General features: G+C 50.2%; 1 protein-coding gene across 4 annotated transcripts in view; it reads left to right on the top strand.

Annotated features, from left to right (window-relative positions):
* KHDRBS3 (KH RNA binding domain containing, signal transduction associated 3) overlaps positions 1 to 18,486 on the top strand; it is a 98,370-nt gene that overhangs the window by 53,851 nt on the left and 26,033 nt on the right. For 3 of the 4 annotated variants that reach the window (XR_013959332.1, XR_013959333.1, XM_080646913.1), the window contains exons 3-6: positions 3,114 to 3,230; positions 7,100 to 7,246; positions 9,512 to 9,651; positions 13,618 to 13,813. Coding sequence is in view for 2 of the 4 variants with exons in the window: in XM_080646913.1 (XP_080503039.1) it covers positions 3,114 to 3,230; positions 7,100 to 7,246; positions 9,512 to 9,651; positions 13,618 to 13,813 (600 nt within the window). In the remaining 2 variants the exon portion in view is untranslated. The remainder of the gene's footprint in view (positions 1 to 3,113; positions 3,231 to 7,099; positions 7,247 to 9,511; positions 9,652 to 13,617; positions 13,814 to 18,486) is intronic. The other variant, XM_080646914.1, reaches the window with a different exon arrangement.

Below are 18,486 nucleotides of genomic sequence, written 5' to 3'. Positions count from 1 at the left end.
TGCCGCTTCATGTACTTTCTGTGAACAAAGACTCGTGGAAGCTAAGCGGAGAGAGGGACTCCTTCAGGGATCTAGAACCATGTCCAGGGCTCCTGCTTCTTACATGGATCCCTGTGTTTTTATGTTTCCTCAAGTGACCTTGAAAAACCATATCACTCCGTGGACCTCCGTCTTCTCAGAGTGAAATGAGATGGTGGTGTCTCCTCCTAGCTATTAATCGGGATATGTGATGGTTAACGCGATGTCAATACGGCTGCCTGGCCGCATCAGTTTAATTTCACACCATCCTAGAAACCCGCTAACATGGCTCTGAACGGGTTAAAAGGCACCAATCGGTGACGATAAGAAGGTGCGTGTGAGACAACAGCAAGAGGCAAAGGCCGCCAGGCAGATCCGGCGGCGGCGAGGGAGGTGGTAACGATGGGGATGCTGAAGGAGACAGCCCCGGAGCCCTGAGCTGGTGGGGCGAGAGCATCGGCCAGACACAGCTCGTCAGCGTGGGAAGACCTCGCGGAGACTCGGGGCTGGAGACGCAGTTCCTGTGAAGGGGGCTCACGGGTGGAACGGAGGAGACGTGGGGGGCGGTTGTATGAGAAGTGAGGTTTCCGGAGGCTCTTCGTGCTGATGGCCCGGCGTCTGCCCGTCTTAACGCAGCACCAGACGCGAGGCTGCCCGAAGAGGCCGAACCGGAGGAGACCCGGAGAGATGCCACCGAGGGCCAGAGCGAGGTGCCACGCTGAAGATGGGGGAGTTACTCTATGCATAAATAAAGGGGTATCTGTGCTTACTGATGGGTTCTTGGAATCCTGGCAACCAAGGTGATACCTCCTCTTAGGAGACCGGGAATCGAACCGTGACCACCTGGTTCATAGGTCCATGCTCAACCATTGAGCAACACCAGCCGGGCTGGTGGGTGATTTTTATTCATTCCTCTTCAGGCCGATGCCTGGCCCGGGAGGAAAGAAGTGTTGGTACTGAAATTGGAGTAGGCTTTTTAAAACATCATCATCATTATTATTATTATTATTATTATTGATTTCAGAGAGAACAGGGAGAGAGAGAGAAACATCAATGATGAGAGAGAATCATTGATCAGCTGCCTCCTGCACGCCCCACATTGGGGATCGAGCCTGCAACCGGGCATGTGCCCTGACTGGGAATCGAACTGTGACCTCCTGGTTCATAGGTTGACGCCCAACCACCCAGCCACGCCAGCCCGGCTGGAGTAGGTTCTGATGGAAACCTGGGCTTCCACAGCACGGGGTTGTCAGGTGCCATGAGAGGAAGCTTCAGGCAGCATTTCAGAGCCGCGGGCTGCGTGCTGAGGACGGGGCAGAGGAGGGCCGCTCTGCCGAGGGCTATCTGTGCTGAGAAAGAAGCCGGGTCACACACTGGGACGGGCGAAGGCCATGGCCATTCAGATTCTCAGAAAGATGGGAACCTCGTTTGCTTCCATAGACATTGTATAAAGGACATGAAGAGAGCACACATAGAAAAGGCTGTCAGTCGTTGAACGTCTGATTGTGGAAATGAAAGAAGAATAGGTGTGGCAGTTCAGTGTAATTATGTCTCCCCAAAACTAGAGAGAAGATGAAAGAGAAAGAGGGGAAAAGAGGAAACTTAGAGATCCAACCCAGGGCTCTGGAATCCAAATAATAGAAATTCCAAGAAGGTAAAAGCCAAGAAATCGGGCATGAGGAGCAGGTAGGGGTGGGCGGGTCGAGAGACGGATCCCCCCAACCTTGTAGCTTTGTCTGATATTTTCAACGCTGTGTTACTGATATAGTTTAAAAAGTGATTTACATAACATTTAAAAATAAAAAGAAGTTGCATGTAAAGGTTAAAAATAGATACTTGAGTCTTGTTGGAGACCCATAAAATGAAAAGCGGGCAAGGAAAAAGTACTTTGATTTTCCTTAAAGTGGGTATTTCAGGGAAATGACTTCAATTATCATAGCAAGGCAAATGGAGGAACAATTTTCTCTTAAAAACAGCAGCAGTGCGGCCGTGGCACGGCCCCAGTATGGTGGCTGACATCAGAGCATGAGATTGTCACCAACAAGCGTGCCTAAGAGGACAGGTGCGCTCTGGGTAGTAAGGAAGGCTGCCTTTCCGTGCGGGAGTGAGAAGTATTCGTGGTTTACCTTCATTGTAGTGAGGCTCCAAGCATTGTGTGACATTTCTAATAATTCTTTCACTCAAGACATACTTATTGTCTATGTTGCGCCAAGCATTTTTTCTAAATAATCTATAATAAAAAGAGTGTAATATGGTAATTAAACAGGACGACCTTCCAGACAACCTTCCGGACAAAGCTGTGGTGGCAGGGGCCGAGGCAGAGGTAGCCGCTGCGGCTGTGGGGGCTGAGCTCCTTGCATGAATTTCATGCATCGGGCCTCGCGTCTATTTATATGGACCAGCTGAGTCCTCAGGACAGTCCCATTGAACAGCAGGTGTGCAGAGGTTGGGTGACTGGCCCAGGGTTCCTCAGCTGCCAAATGGCAAAGCCGGGCTTTGAAACCCGGGCAGCCTCGCCTCAGAGTCCAGGGCCTTCAGTAACTCACTTCTCTGCTTGTTAAATAAACAACCCTAAACATCCAGCCTGCGTAAGTTGTCCACATCCCCATAGCTAGTTGTCGAAGAGATCGGTGGATTTATGGCAAAGCTTTTGTCAGCCGCCAGATGCTATGAAGTCGGCCTCCGTTGGTTGACTGGCCAAGGCTGAGTGCTAACCAGGTCGAAGAACCCAGATGCTATGACCAGTCGAGGGACCTTGCAGGACATGTAGCATGTAGTGGCATTTTCCCTCGCCTGTGTCCTAACCCTGGCGCTGTCCATGGTGGGTGTTGAATGTGTGTGCCTGTTATCAAGGAAATTGACTGCATTTACAGGTTGTGAAATACAGCCATCACGGGCATGATTGGTATAGAGAAACATATCAATTGTTATTTTATTTTACCGTGTTTAGCCGTGTTACCTGTGGTGTGTAGAACCAGTGTGACTCATGTGATTAATCGATGACGTGGAGCATACCACCGTGTTTCTTAGCGTTGGGAGTGAGAAGTTACCTTCAGATACGGGTGCTACAAGTTTGGTTTCTGTGTTTTTCCTAGTTCAACTTTGTGGGGAAGCTTCTGGGTCCACGTGGCAATTCTCTGAAGCGTTTACAAGAAGAGACCTTGACCAAAATGTCCATCCTTGGCAAAGGCTCCATGAGAGACAAGGCAAAGGTAAGACTCATTGTAGACATGTGGCTGCTTGTAATGCACCTTTAGATCATCCATTGTATTCCTACATCTATGCATACAAAAGCCTAAGCGACTGAACCACCGAATGACTGAACAACCAAACACCTGGTCGCTATGACACACACTGACCACCAGGGGACGGACGCTCAATGCAGGAGCTGCCCCCTGGTGGTCAGTGCGCTCCCACAGCAGGAGCACCGCTCAGCTGATCGACGGGCGCCAGACGCAGGGCTCACAGCTGGCTGCCGCAGCCCCGGAGTCCTCAGCGGAGCGGCAGTGAGCAGGCACAGGCAGGCAGGAGTGGCAGGTGGTGTTGGACTGCTGGTTTCGGCCCCATCCCCACAGGCCATGCCAAGGGACCCCACCAGTGCACGAATCTGTGCACTGGGCCTCTAGTATTATATAAAAGCCAACTGGAATCTCAAATGGAGTTACAGGAAAATGTTATGGAGGGTGATGTCCACGAGACTGTTTGGAAAATTGAGTTACACTGGCCAGTTCAGTGTCTGAAACGTGCATCTGTGACCTTTATATTCACTTATAAAATAATATTGTAGTACCTATGTTTTTTTATTAATTTCGGAGGAAGGGAGAGATAGAGACATCAGTGATGAGAAAGAGTCATTGATGGGCTGCCTCCTGCATGCCCCACACTGGGGATTGAGCCCGCAACCCGGGCATGAGCCTTGACAGGGAATTGAACCGTGACCTCCTGGTTCATAGATCGAGGCTCAGCCACTGAGCCCCGCCGGCCGGGCCCCTATGGTTTTGATTCTAGAAACGGTGTGTCACCTTGCAGAAGGCACAGGGACACTGACATTGTCACGAAGAGCAAGGAGTTGTCTGTCCTCTCACAGTTGCTGTTGGCACTTCAGACACGCTCCTCGGGGTCTTGTCCCTGGCCTGTGTTCCATGTCATTGACTTTATAACGTAGATACTTTTATTTGCCCTTTTGCACTCCCTGGGCACCCTATGTATTTTGTCAAGTTAATACTATTGACTTAAAAAGTTTTAATAATGGCTTGCACATCGTTATTCTACTTGGATGTATTCATGTGAACTGCCTCCTTTTTTATTTTTAGAATTTCAAGATGGATTGATTTCTTTCACTGAATTTATTGGAGTGACGTTGGTCAATAAAATTATTTAGGTTTCAGGGGTCCAGTTCTACAACACATCATCTGTGTATTGTGTTGTGTGTTCGCCACCCCAAGTCAAGTCTTCTTCCATCCCCATGTACCTATACCCTCTCCCACTTCGCCCCTTCTCTCTGGCAATCACCACACTGTTGTCTGTGTCTGAGAGTTTTTTTGTCTTTTACTTTTTGTTTTGCTTAATCCCTTCACCCCTTTCACCCAGCCCTGTACCCCCTCCCCTCGGACAGCAGTGTGTATCCATGCTGCCTGTATCCATGAGTCTGTTTCTATTCTGTTTGTTAGTTTATTTTGTTCATCAGATTGCACATGTAAGTGAAATCATGTGGTACTTGTCTTCCTCTGACTGGCTTATTTCCCTTAGCACAACTCTATCCAGGCCCATCCATGCTGTTGCAAAAGGTAAGATGTCCTCCTTCTTATGGCCCAATAGCATTCCATTGTGTGAATGTGCCACCGCTCTTCCATCCACTCACCTACTGAGGGGCCCTTCCAAACTTTGGATATTGTAAATAACATTGCAATGAACACAGGGGTGCATATATCCTTTTGAATTACTGTTTTGGGTCTCTTTGGGTAAATCCCCAGAATCGCTGGGTCAAAAGGCAGTTCCATCCTTAACTTTTGAGGAAACTCCGTACTGCATCCCACAGCGGCCGCACCAGTCGGCATCCCAGCAGCGGTTCACGGAGTTCCTTCCTCCACATCCTCGCGGCGTTTTGCTTGTTGATTTATCGAGGGGAGCCATTCTGACAGGCAGCGTGCTTTCTTTTCCAATAAGCAAAAATTACTGTTATTTTTCCTAATCACTTTCCGAAATACACAAGTTCTGAAAAGAACGTTCACGTTTCAGATGTTCTGCCATGTGCGTGGTTCTCCCCCATCACTCTGTCGCTCTGTCATTGCTGAAAGGTTGATGTTACTAAGAACCAAATCTGTGTTTAGTGACCACTCACCGTGAAGGGTGGGACAATGGCTGTGTCAGATAGGGAAGTCACTTAGACAAAGTCCAGCCTCCTCGCCCGAGAGTCCGTCTAAATAACAGCTTTCATATGAAAATAGCCACCATTAGTGTATTGAACAGCCACTGTGGCTCAGACATGCTGTGACATTTCGCGTGCATTCCTCCATGTTATCCTTGGACACATGATGGGAGATAAACAAAATTTTGCTTTTAAATGTAAGAGAAGTGCGATTCAGAGCATCCGAGTGTATGGCCTGCTTGCTCAGGGAGGGTCAGTCTATTACTTGATGAAAACATGGCTATGCCTCAGACGCCCCTGGGACACTGCTTAACAGTAGAGATCCCCCAGGCCCCAACCTGTTTAGGGTGGAGCCTTAATGTGAATTTCCAGTCGGTGTTTGAAGTAATTCTCAGTCACGGCCAGGTTAGCCTAAGGACACGCTAAGCATTCCTGTCTTGATTGATGCTTTGTTTCCCAGACTCATCTGTCCTGGTAGCAGGAGAGAGGTCACCTGTTTGATTCCCGGCCCAGGTTGTGGGCTTGATCCCCAGTAGGGGGACATGCAGGAGGCAGCCAGTGATGCGTTACTCTCACATCGATGTTTTTCTTTCTCTCTCTCTCCCTCTCCCTTCCTCCTTCTCTAAAATCAATAAAAAAAAACTTAAGAAAAAAAGATAAAGATGATGCAGCGAAATCACTGGTCCCTTTAATGAATTGTTTTCCCTCCTAATTTCCCCCTAAATTTCATTGTGTAAACCACAACCAATCAATTAGAAAATGTGCGTCCCGATTACGTACAGTCAGCTAATGAAGCCCGCCGTTTATCTTGTTCACCGTTGTATCCTCAGGGAGGGTGTAGTGCAGCCGTGGGCAAACTACGGCCCGCGGGCCGGATCCGGCCCGTACGGCTGTTCTATCCAGCCCGCGGAGCCGAAAGAGCGGAGGGTTCTCTTGCTCTCCCCTCCGCTCCTTTACTTTGAATTTATATTCGTTCACACAAACACTCCATCCATGCTTTTGTTCCGGCCCTCCGGTCCAGTTTAAGAACCCTTTGTGGTCCTCAAGTCAAAAAGTTTGCCCACCCCTGGTGTAGTGCCTGGCCTGTGGAAATGCTTTTTGAATGACACCCGCATCAGCCAATGGACATAGACATGAATAGACAATTAGTCACTCATCCAGTAAGGATGCGTTGAGCGTCTGCTCTGTGCCAAGCACTTTTCTGAACAAGGAGGTTGTAGCGCCAAGAGAGACCGTCGTGGTGTGTGGTCCCTGCGGTCACCTGCGGCGAGAGAAGTCAGGAAAGGGGCGAGCAGCGAACAGGGCACATCGGTACTTTGGAGATTGCTCAGGACTTGGTCAGGGCACTGCGGGCGCTCAGCGTGACCAGTGCTGGGCTCTGGAGCCCGTTCGAGAACCACAAAGGCGGTCTGTGAGGAGCCTGGCGGGGGCCCGAGGAGGCGGGGAGCCCAGCGTGGGGCAGGGGGCAGGGGCAGGGCTCCCAGGCCCCTAGACAGGAGCGGAGACTGAGTGCCAGCTGGATGCCTCCGCGTTTTCCTAAAAGGCCTGGGCTCGGAATGGCAGGACCCGTTTACACCGTGAGCTCTTCCTTAGGTGGTGTTTGCCCGGGGCGGATCCTCTGTGACAGCCGCGTGCCAGGAGCTCGGGGTAGATTTTCTCCTCTCCCCCTTCCCTCCTGTCGGCACAGCCCCCACGTGCCTTGTGTCTCCGCAGGAAGAAGAGCTGAGGAAAAGTGGGGAGGCCAAGTACTTCCACCTCAACGACGACCTCCACGTCCTCATCGAGGTGTTCGCCCCGCCCGCCGAAGCCTATGCCCGCATGGGCCACGCCCTGGAGGAGATCAAGAAGTTCCTCATTCCTGTTAGTGCACGTCCAGTTCTTCCTTCCCTTGTTTTTTTTTTTTTTTTAATAATGTACACGGAGTGGCCAGAGGATGAGGATCTCTGAACGCATAATAATCTGGCCACTCAGTGTGTGTGTGTGTGTGTGTATATGTGTGTGTGTGCGTGTGTGTGTGTGTATGTGTGTGTGTGTGTATATATATATGTATGTGTGTGTGTGTGTATATATATATATATATATATATGTATGTATATATATAATATAGGCCCGGTGCATGAATTCGTGCATCGGTGGGGTCCGGCCAGCCTGGCCAGGGGGAGGGGACATGGGCTGTTGGCCGGCCTGCCTGCTGGTCAAACTCCTGGTCGAGGGGACAATTTGCATATTAGCCTTTTATTATATAGGATATACACTGAGTGGCCAGATTATTATGCATTCAGAGATCCTCATCATCTGGCCACTCAGTATATATTTTTATTGATTTCAAAGAGGAAGGGAGAGGGAGAGAGAGAAACTTCCATGATGAAAGAAACCCACCGATCACATCAGTTGCCTCCTGCACACCCCACACGGGGGATCCACTAGGCAACCCGGCATGTACCCTGACCGGGAATCGAACCGTGACCTCCTGGTTCATAGGTCGATGCTCAACCCTGGAGCCGCACCGGCCGGGCCTTCCCTTACTCAGCTGCTTGGTGACTTAGCAGCCATTGGTGCTTGCCGGGCCCTTGGTCTACCCCAGAGCCTCGCCTGTGTCATGGCAAGGAGACCTCACCCCGTCCCCACGAATGACCGGTCATCATCCCCCCTTTCCTTGTGAGGCCACAGATCATCAGAGATGAAATCGCGCTGCTGAGGTCACATGAGTAAGGACGTCGGAGAGCACAGCCCCTGGTCCCAGTGGCAGGACGCGAGTCCTCACCCTTGTGTGAGCCTGGAACCGCCCTGGGCGCGCGTTGTCCTCGGACACAGACCCCCAGTGCCCTCCGTGGGCGGCTTAGGGCCTGCGTCCACTTTGACCGGGGACCTATTTTTAGCCCGGATGACACCGTGTCACCCCGCCTCACACTTGCAAGCATTTAGCATGCATGCGGCACGTTATATTTGGAATGTGCTTTACAAATAGCTTATTAATCCCCACACGCTTTTAGTCACAGGGCAGGAAACGTATTTATAGTTTGGTTGTGAGAGGCCGCGCTACTGGTGGATCCCAGCGAGTCTCCTGGGGTCCCAGGGCCGCGAACATGTGAGAGGAAGCGTCCGTGCGCACAGTGACCCCCGCGCCCTGCTCCTCAGCTCGCCTGCCGCTCGCAGGGAGCTCAACACGCCGGTCCGTTGGTCTTAAAACACGCTCCCCTCCCCCCCATCGGGAACATGGTGGTGCCCCCTCTCAGGCCATCAGTTGACACTCACCCTTGGGTGACGCTTATAGAAACCCCTCTTCCTCCTCCAGCTGAGTTAGGAGCCACTCCTGTCCGTCACGCACGTCTGAACTTCCCTTTGACTGTGAGCTGAGTCACGCTTTTCTCTACTCGGTGCACATTGTTCTTGCCGGGGGTTGACGGAGCCGCGGAGTTAGGAAAGCGGGGAGTCAGGGGTGACTCCCAAGGTTCCTCAGGTGGCGGGTGGACAGAAACATGAGACAGGAGACAGGCAGAAACGTTCCAGAGAGCGTGCAGGTCCCGGCTGGCCCCGTCTGCCTCCTGCTCCGCGGCGGGCGCGTCCCAGGTGCTCAGCGGCGGCCGGTGGAGCTGAGTCGGGGTAGCCTTGCCCATGGATCTGTCACGTGCGATTTTAATTTCATTATAAATGTTCCACCTGGAATTCATGCCTGAGGGGGAAGAGTGATGGCTGATGGTAGAAAATTTTACCTTGGGGAACAATACCGTGCTTTTTCGCTTTTTAAAATTTATTGATACATTTTCATTTTAACAGACTCAAATCTTGTTTTATGAAGTCAACTATTTTCCTGACCCTTTTTTTCTGTTAAAAAAAAATTGTTTGCTGCCCGGCCAGGGTGGCTCAGTGGTTGAGCTTCCACCTATGAACCAGGAGGTCACGGTTCGATTCCCGATCAGGGCACAGGCCCGGGTTGCGGGCTCCATCCCCAGTGGGGGGCGTGCAGGGGGCAGCCGATCCAGGATTCTCTCTCATCATTGGTGTTTCTCTCTCTCTCCCTCTCCCTTCCTCTCTGACATCCATGAAAACATCTTTAAAACCCGTGTGCGTGGTGTTCTGACTACTCCTGCCTCTTGGCGGTGGTGACGCGGCCCGTCTCCCCAGGACTACAACGACGAGATCCGCCAGGCGCAGCTGCAGGAGCTCACCTACCTGAACGGCGGCTCCGACAGTGCGGACGCCCCCGGGGCCCGAGGGAAAGCCGCCTCGCGCACCAGAGGGGCCCCGACCCCCACGATAGCCAGGTAGGCAGTCGCTAGCTCACGGGCTTGCCTCTTCTGTCCTCAGAATACGGTGCGCGCAGCCGTCCCAGTGTGTCCCTTACTCAGAGCCAGGCAGCTCTCCCGGCCGCTGAGCGTGTCCTGTCACCGCGCCTGCCGTCCTCCCTCCCGGACCTGGGTGTACTGCTCGTCCAGTTGGAATTCACCGTCGTGAAGATCTTTTAAGATGAAACTGGATTCATTTTTTAAATGTCCCGTTCCAGTCCAAACCGGACTGATTCCTTTTCTGATCACGCGAAAGGACCCCATACTCGGCGTTGAATTTTCCACGCTGATGCTGGGTCAGTCCCTCGCCATCGGGCCTTAAAGGACCTCCACGCCTCCCCGAGCTGCTCTGCCATCAGTGTCGTGGTTAGGAGAGAGGGAGACGGGTGCCGGGAGTCTCGGAGTCCCCATTGGAAGTGATAAAGATCTTCCCTGCTATTTTCTTGAATAAAGAAACAAAGGGAAAAGGTGCCAACCACCGGAATGGGAAGACAGTGGCAGTCTCAGAGGGAGGACTCGGCTCTCGGGGGGCAGGCACGGCGCCGGGGGAGGAGGGTGAACCGCTCCCTGTGCTTTCGAAGAGCTCGGCTTCCTCACGCGCTGTCTCTCCTGTCCGCAGTGTCACTCATCACCCTGTGTAACTCGTTGGAGACAGAGCGAATCACCTTGGAGCTCTCTCTCTTTTTTAAAAATACTTTTATTGGTTTCTGAGAGGAAGGAAGAGGGAGAGAGAGAGAGAAGCATTAATGATGAGAGAGAATCATGGATCGGCTGCCTCCTGCACGGCCCACACTAGGGGGGTCGAGCCTACAACCCGGGAACCCGGGACTCCTCAGTCTGCAGGCCGACGCGCTATCCACTGAGCCACACCGGCTAGGACACCTTGGCTCGCTCTCATACTCTGCACAGTGTAACCAGTTGCTGAGTCATTTTTTAAAAAAAAATTACATAGAAGATTGGGCAGATCACAATAAAGACGTGAGATAACCAACAGGTTTCACAACCGGTCCGTAACCTCCAGATCCACACCACCACCACCAGCAGCAGCAGCAGCACTTGAGAGGTGGTTGGAAAGAGTCCCCCCCAAACTCCCCCAGCCCCCCAGGTCTGCTGAGTGAGTATCTGCCTGGAGACGAGGTCCCGGGGATGAGGATGCAGGTGAACCCCCAAGGAACCTTCCCTGGAGCCCCACTGATCGCCACAGGTGCTTCGGGGGGAGCTCCAACCTACACGTCCCCCCCGGGGATCGAACCCACCACCCAGGCATGTGCCCTTGACTGGAATCGAACCCGGGACCCTTCCGTCCACAGGCCGACGCTCATTCCACTGAGCCACACGGGCCAGGGCCAAGGGCACCTGTTTGGAAGTCTCGGTCTTCATCGGCCGTGACTGTTGCAAGCGCTGCTGAGGGCGGGAGCTACGGCCGCGCCTTCCTTCCCGTCGGCCTCTGGCAGGAAGAGAGTCTCGGAATGATTAAGCTTTACTCTCAGAAGAACACTCCCAGGGAGGAGGAAAAGTCTAGTGCAGCCGTGGGCAAACTACGGCCCGCGGGCCGGATCCGGCCCGTTCAGCTGTTCTATCCGGCCCGCGGAGCCGAAAGAGCGGAGGGTTCTCTTGCTCTCCCCTCCGCTCCTTTACTTTGAATTTATATGAGTTCACACAAACACTCCATCCATGCTTTTGTTCCGGCCCTCCGGTCCAGTTTAAGAACCCATGGTGGCCCTCGAGTCAAAAAGTTTGCCCACCCCTGGGTTAGACGCACTGTAAGTGGGAACCGCGTTTTCCTTCTAACCGCATTGGAGACTTTCCTAGGCGTGCGCCAGAGGTAGAGGAGGAACGCGGCAGGCACGCTGGAAATCGCGGTGTCTTTCCGTGCAGCCCAGAGTGAGGGGCATTGGTGAAAAGTGGTCCTCTGCCTTTGCCCCTTTGTCAGTGATCCCTTGACTCCCTGTGGATCTATTTCTGGGCCCTCGGTTTTCGCCCATCGATCTGAGTGTGTAGTCCTGTCTTCAGTCCTCGCTCTCTGGATTGCTGTAGCTTTTAAGTGAGTCCCGCAGTCGGGCAGTATGAGTCCCCCAACATTTTCCTTCTTCAGCAATGTATTGTCTCCTCTGTTTTTTTTTTTTTTTTAATCTTTCCTGGTGTCCTTTAGAATATGTTGGTCCATCTACAAAATAGCTTGCTGGGATTTGGATGGGGATTGCATTGAGTCCATACACCAAGTCGGGAAGAATTGGCAACTTAGCACTATTTTTTTAAAAAATTTCTTTATTGATTAAGGTATCATATATGTGTCTTCATCCCCCCATTCCCATCCCAAACCCCTCCCCACGCATGCCCCCACCCCCCTGTTGTCTGTGACCACTGGTTAGGCTTATATGCATGTGTACAAGTCCTTTGGTTGATCTCTCCCCCTTACCCACGCCCTCCCCTACCTTCCCTCTGAGGTTTGACAGTCTGATCGATGCTTCCCTGTCTCCGGGTCTGTTTTTGTTCATCAGTTAATGTTCATTATTTCCCCCAGATGAGTGAGATCATGTGATACTAGAAATACACTTATAAGCACCGAAAATGAGACAAGCAATAATGGTTATGCTGAGAGGCAAATGAATCAGCCTTTAGTGAGTTTCTTTCTGGGCCAACAGTTCTTTTGAGTCCCAATTTCAATGTCAAACAGTTCCTTATGTGTACATGTCAGCGATGATATTTCAGTTCTGGATGGTGGACAAATGGTGGTAATGCAGGTCCGACCCTCTCTGGTTTGGTCCTGGGCAACCTGCCGTGACGCACAGCTGCTGACTGCTAGTATGGCAAGGCGTCGTCAGCGTCTTCCTTCTCTGGACTGTTTCTCTTCTGTCTTCATGGCTGGAGCAGTCCTGTCAATTCCTCTCTGTTGCAGGAACCCACATGGTCTTGGAGTTGTTTTCTGAAAATATACAAACATATTCTCGACCAAAAGTTAATAAAGGAATCTTTTCTATAAATTTGACTTGGGATCCTTTTTCATTTTTTGCCCAAATGATTTTCCTTTGTCTTGTTTTGACACCATGTGTGTTTCTCATGGGTGTCTTGCTGTTAGCATTACAAATGAAAGTTAATTTTCTAAAGTAAAAATTTTCTAGATGTAATTTACTTACAGGATATTTTTCCTTACATGATATTCTTCTACTATCCCCCCCCCCTTTTTTGATTTAAATATTAGGAGGCTTTTGGAAATGTTATAATGTAGTCTTGATAGCTTTTAAATTTTAATTTTTTGACTCATAAAACCATGAGCTTGGACTATTTCTCCTTTCATTTCTCTCATCAGAGTTTTTTGTTTGTGATTTTTTTTTTTACATGGTTTCTGTACATATTTTCTTAGCTGTATGCCAAAACATTTCATTTCACTTCTTTTGTTGCCTCAGTAAATGCTGTTGTGTGTGTGTGTGTGTGTGTGTGTGTTTTTTAAATATATTTTATTGATATTTTACAGAGAGGAAGGGAGAGGGATAGAGAGCTAGAAACATCGATGAGAGAGAAACATCGATCAGCTGCCTCCTGCACACTCCCCACTGGGGATGTGCCCGCAACCAAGGTACATGCCCTTGACCGGAATCGAACCCGGGACCCTTCAGTCCGCAGGCCGACGCTCTATCCACTGAGCCAAACCGGTTTCGGCTGTTGTGTGTGTTTTTTAAAAAATACTTGATTTATTGATTAGGGCAGTTTTGGGTTCTCAGCGAAATTGAGAGTCTCTGGTGCTCCCCATTCACCGGTGCGGGGTGCGCTGCCCAGAAGACCTCTTTCTGGTGGACGCCCCCCTCTTCTCTCGCTTCACTTGCTACTTTGCATATTGCTCCTTCTTTCTTTTACGGGACTCTGGACTCCCCTGAGGTATCAGTGGGGCAGTGGGATGTTGGGAGAACATGACAGACTCTGCTAACCTGTCCCTCTTGCTTGCAGGGGGAGGGGAGGCACCACAGCCCGGCCCGTTGGCGTTGTGGCCCCACGAGGGGCGTCAGCATCCAGGGGAGTCCTTTCCACCCGAGGGCTTGTGAGTCGGGGACGAGGCCTTCTCACCCCCAGAGCAAGAGGAGTCCCCCCAACCGGGTACAGACCTCCACCGCCACCCCCAACGCAGGACACGTACGGCGATTACGTAAGTGACGCATCGCACAGCAGCTCTGATGAGCTGATTGGCCCGATGCACGTGTACCAGCCAGGTCCCCCCTCCCCTGCCTGTTCCCCCTGGGTGTGCGAGCAGTGTTTATTGAGCGCTGAACGAGTGCCTGGTGCTAGCTGACGTCCCAGCTGTTGACGATGACTTTGGGTGGTGGGTTTGGAGACCAAGACTAGGTTCAAGACGTGCGTCGCCACGCTTTTATAGGATGCTCACGTACCATCCTTTCACATCCCCCCTCGGGGCCCCTCCTCATAACCCAGTCATTTAAAAATAACCGCCTGCACGCGCCAAGCTATCTTCACACTGAAGTCTTTCCTCTTACCCTCCACTGCCGAGTATGGATTCTTAGCCGACCATCTTCTCAGAGAAGAAAACAGAAATTCACCGTTTTTTAAATTCATGCAAATCAGTTTTTCTCGTTCCCCATTCAGTAACTCTCTGATAGGGTTCCTAGACTTGCTGCGCAGACGAAGAAGAAAATAGGACCCCGAAAACTGGCTGTGGGGCGGGGAGAGGAATTCTTTCACAAGAACACAGACCCCTGAGGTCCGTGCTGTCACTCCCTCGTTTACCGTAAAGGAAGGACACTAGTAGTGGACCGATGTTTCCCATCAGTAATCGGAACTATTAAAGGAAGAGTGTGTGACTGTCGTCAGAGAGGGAGGCAGCGACGGGGCTGAAATGCAAGACCCCATTGGTATTCATGTTTTGCTCTTTATTTCCTTTTAATGGAAAGTATTGGGGTGGCATTGGTTAATGAAACTATATAGGTTTCAGGTGGACAGTTCTGTAATACACCGTCTGTATGTTATGTGTTCACTACCCGAAGTCGTGACCCCTTCCATCACTATTTATCCCCCCTTTACCCTTCTGCCTCCTCTCACCTCCCTTCCCTTCCCCTCTGGTAATGACCATTCTGCTGTCTGTGTCTCTGAGTTCTTTTCCTTAAGCCCTTCACCTGTTCTCCCAGCCCTGCAACCCCGCGCCCCTCCGTCAGTCTGTTCTCTCTCCAGGAGTCTGTTTCCATCTTGTCTCTCAGTCTGTTTTGTTCATTATATTTCACATAGGAGTGAAAGCGTGTGGTATTTGTCTGTCTGTGACGGGCTTACTTCACTTAACATAATATTCTCCAGGTCCATCCATGTTGTCACAAAGGGTAAATTTCCTTTTTTTTTCTTTTTTATGGCCGAATAGTACTCCATTGTGTGAATGTACCACAATTCTTTTATCCACTCCTCTGCTGATGGGCACTTGGGCTGCTTCCAAATCTTGGCTATAGTAAATAACACGTCAGTGAACATAGAACATAAAGGGAGCCCTGACTGGTTTGGCTCAGTGGATAGAGCAGGGGTGGGCAAACTTTTTGACTCGAGGGCCACCATGGGTTCTTAAACTGGACCGGAGGGCCGGAACAGAAGCATGGATGGAGTGTTTGTGTGAACTAATATAAATTCAAAGTAAAGGAGCGGAGGGGAGAGCAAGAGAACCGGATAGAACAGCCGGATCCGGCCTGCGGGCTGTAGTTTGTCCACGGCTGGGATAGAGCATCAGCCTGCAGACTGAAGGGTCCCAGGTTTGATTCCGGTCAAGGGCATGTACCTTGGTTGCGGGCACATCCCCTTTAGGGGGTGTGCAGGGGGCATCCGATCAATGATTCTCTCTGATTGATGTTTCTAACTCTCTATCCCTCTTCCTTCCTCTCTGTAAAAATCAATAAAATATATATTTTTTAAAATAAAGAACATAGAGGGAGAGATGGACAGGGACACAGTCATAATAGGGGGATTTAACACCATGACATCGATGGACAGGTCTTCCAAACAGAAAATCAACAAGGAAACAGTGGCCTTACATGACACACTCGATCAGATGGATTTAATTGACATCTTTAGAACATTCCCCCCCAAAAGCACAGAATAGACACTCTTTTCGAGTGCACACGGAGCATTTTCTAGGAGAGCCCACGTTAGGACACAGGTCTCAGTAAATGTAAGAGGACTGAAATCATACCAAGCATCTCCTCGGACCATACTGCTGTGAAATTTTAAATCAATCACAAGAAGGAAACTGAAAAAAACACACAAAGTCGTAACATGTTATAAGTGTTATAAACAATGACTGGGGTCACAGTGAGAGCAAGGAAGAACTCCAAAGATACCTTGACAGTGGAAATGAGGCCCAAACGCTATGGGACACAGTGAGAGGGTCCTAAGAGGGAAATTCTGAGCAGCAGACGCCTGCCTGGAGAGACAGGAAGAATCTCAAAGAACCTAACTTTACACTTGAAAGAGAACAACAAACAAAGCAAAAGTGAGTAGAAGGAAGGAAATGATAAAGTTCAGAGCAGAAACAAGCGAAATAGAGTCTAAAAAAAAAATGCAAAAAATCACTGAAACCAGTTCTTTGAAAAAATACACAAGATTGACATACCTTTAACCAGGCTCATCAAGGAAAGAGAGAGAGAGGACTCAAATAACTAAAAGCAGAAATGAGCGTGGAGAAGTAACAACTGACCTCAAAGAAAGACGAAGGATTATACGAAAATGCTGCGAAACGCTGTTGGCCCCCAGGCTTCCGGACCTTTGCTCACGCTGCTTTCTCTGCACCGACGCCTCCTGCATGTCATGTCCACTTCGGTGCGCTTTCACTAGGAAGTTCAGAGTAGCTGACCCCAGCATTCCCACGGTCATTCCATGTCTCCCTCCGCCCTGGACTGTTGTGACCTCTGGGAGGACAGGCATGGATAGCTTTTTATTTATTTTTTGAGGGGGCACCTGGAAGGAAGGAAGAAAGGAAGGAAGGAAGGATGAATGGATGGATGGATGGATGGATGGATGGATGGCTTTTACCTCTTTCTACTCAGCAGCAAGTGCGAACTGGGAGCTCAGTGGATTACAGTCCACAGATAACCTCCTGTCCGCAGATTCACCCTCCCCCGGCCCCTGGAAGGGCGTGGCCTCGGTCCTGGCTCCTGTTGGCTCCTGTTCTCACCAAACTCACAATAGCAACCACGCCTCCAGCTCTCGCACCAGCAGGACCTTGCTGAGAGGCAGGTGTGGGAGTCATCTCAGGGGGCTGGTGTCTGTCGCTTCCACCCCGTCTCCCTCACGCTCTCTCTGGTTGTATTAATGAAGATGTGGCTGGGGAGGACGATTCCCCCCCGTTAACTGAACCCAGGTTAAAACGTCAAAGAGTCGGTTTGGCGTGGGAGCGGAAAGCAGCTGCCTGTTGTGTTCCACGTGGCTCCGGGAAGTTGTGAAGGGTGACACTTGTAAGGAAGGCGCTGCTTGCTGCCACACGCGGCCCCTGCTCGGTGACATGGCAGGACAGGGGCCCCCGTCTCCTCCTCTGGCATAAGAATAAACTCTTTGGAAATTTCGATGACAGGGAATATCAGGGAAGGTCTTCAGGGAAAACCACATATGCAGTGTATAGGCACTTTGCATGATTATAAAATCAGTGTTTATTAACACAGTTTATTATCACAATTTAAAATAATCTCCAGATGGGAATAATTTCTTTATCAACGCCTGTCTTCAAACTGCTGACCGTCTGGCCCAGGCACTGCGGATCCGCGAGCAGTGGAATCGCGAACATCGAGAATCCGCTTGTTCAGTTGCACCCTCAGTTCATCGACGGTTGCCCGTTTTGTACCATAACTTTGTCTTTTATGTCTCCCCATAAAAACAGTTCTGTGGCCCATTAGGATAACTTTTCTTTGTTCCAAACTTAGTCTGGCTTCACCCATTATTTCCAATCAGTTAAACTTGAAAAGGAGTGAAAATTGAGTATTGAAGTGTGTGTGTGTGTGTGTGTGTGTGTGTGTATTAAATGTACATGCAGTTCTTTTAAAATATATATATTTATCATTGATTTCAGAGAGGGAGAGACATCAGTGATGAGAGAGAATCATTGATCAGCTGCCTCCTGCACGCCCCACACTGGGGATCGAGCCCTCAAACGGGGCCTGTGCCCTGACCGGGAACCGAACTGTGACTCTTGGTTCACAAGTTGGCGCTCAGCCACTGAGCCACGCCAGCCGGGCACATGCAATTCTTTAACTGGATTCTGTGGGAAGATTGTGTGAAGTGATGCTCCCCGTTCTTTGGCGAGCTCCCCTGAAGTTTTAATTCCCTGACAAGTTCGGGGATTTAGCGCGGGGGAGGCTGTGGCGAGGGCAGCATCTCCCAGAGCAGTGACTGCTGGCTTCGTTTTTTGACAGTTCACTAATCTCTAAGCTGCTTCAATTACCTTGTTTTCCACGGTGACACATTAAAACAGAGTACAGATTGTGAAAAGGTTATTTATGAAAATGCATTTTTAAATGTGAATTGAAAGGCCTAGGGACACCTTTTTATTTCTGACAAAAAGAGGAAGGTTCTGTAATTTTTTTTTTTTTTAACATCCATTTTACCAGAAGCAAGAATCAGAGTCGTAGGCAATTTACTCGAAATGTCTGTCAGGAGCTTCACAAGTCGATGTCTTCTCTAAATGCTTGAAAGATTGACCTATTTTAGAAACCCAAGACTTGAGGAAATCATTTCGGATTTAAATTTATGAATATGGAGGAGTTTATTGTTTTCCTCCTGACTTTAAACAAAACAACCCCAAAAAGTGGTTTAGGAAGGAAGGGCGAGCTGTGCGATGGG

This window comes from Plecotus auritus (genome assembly GCF_963455305.1).
Source record: "Plecotus auritus genome assembly, chromosome: 11".
NCBI classification, from domain to species: Eukaryota; Metazoa; Chordata; class Mammalia; order Chiroptera; family Vespertilionidae; genus Plecotus; species Plecotus auritus.
Note: the sequence above shows the minus strand (reverse complement) of the source record. Positions and strands in the feature narration are given on the sequence as shown.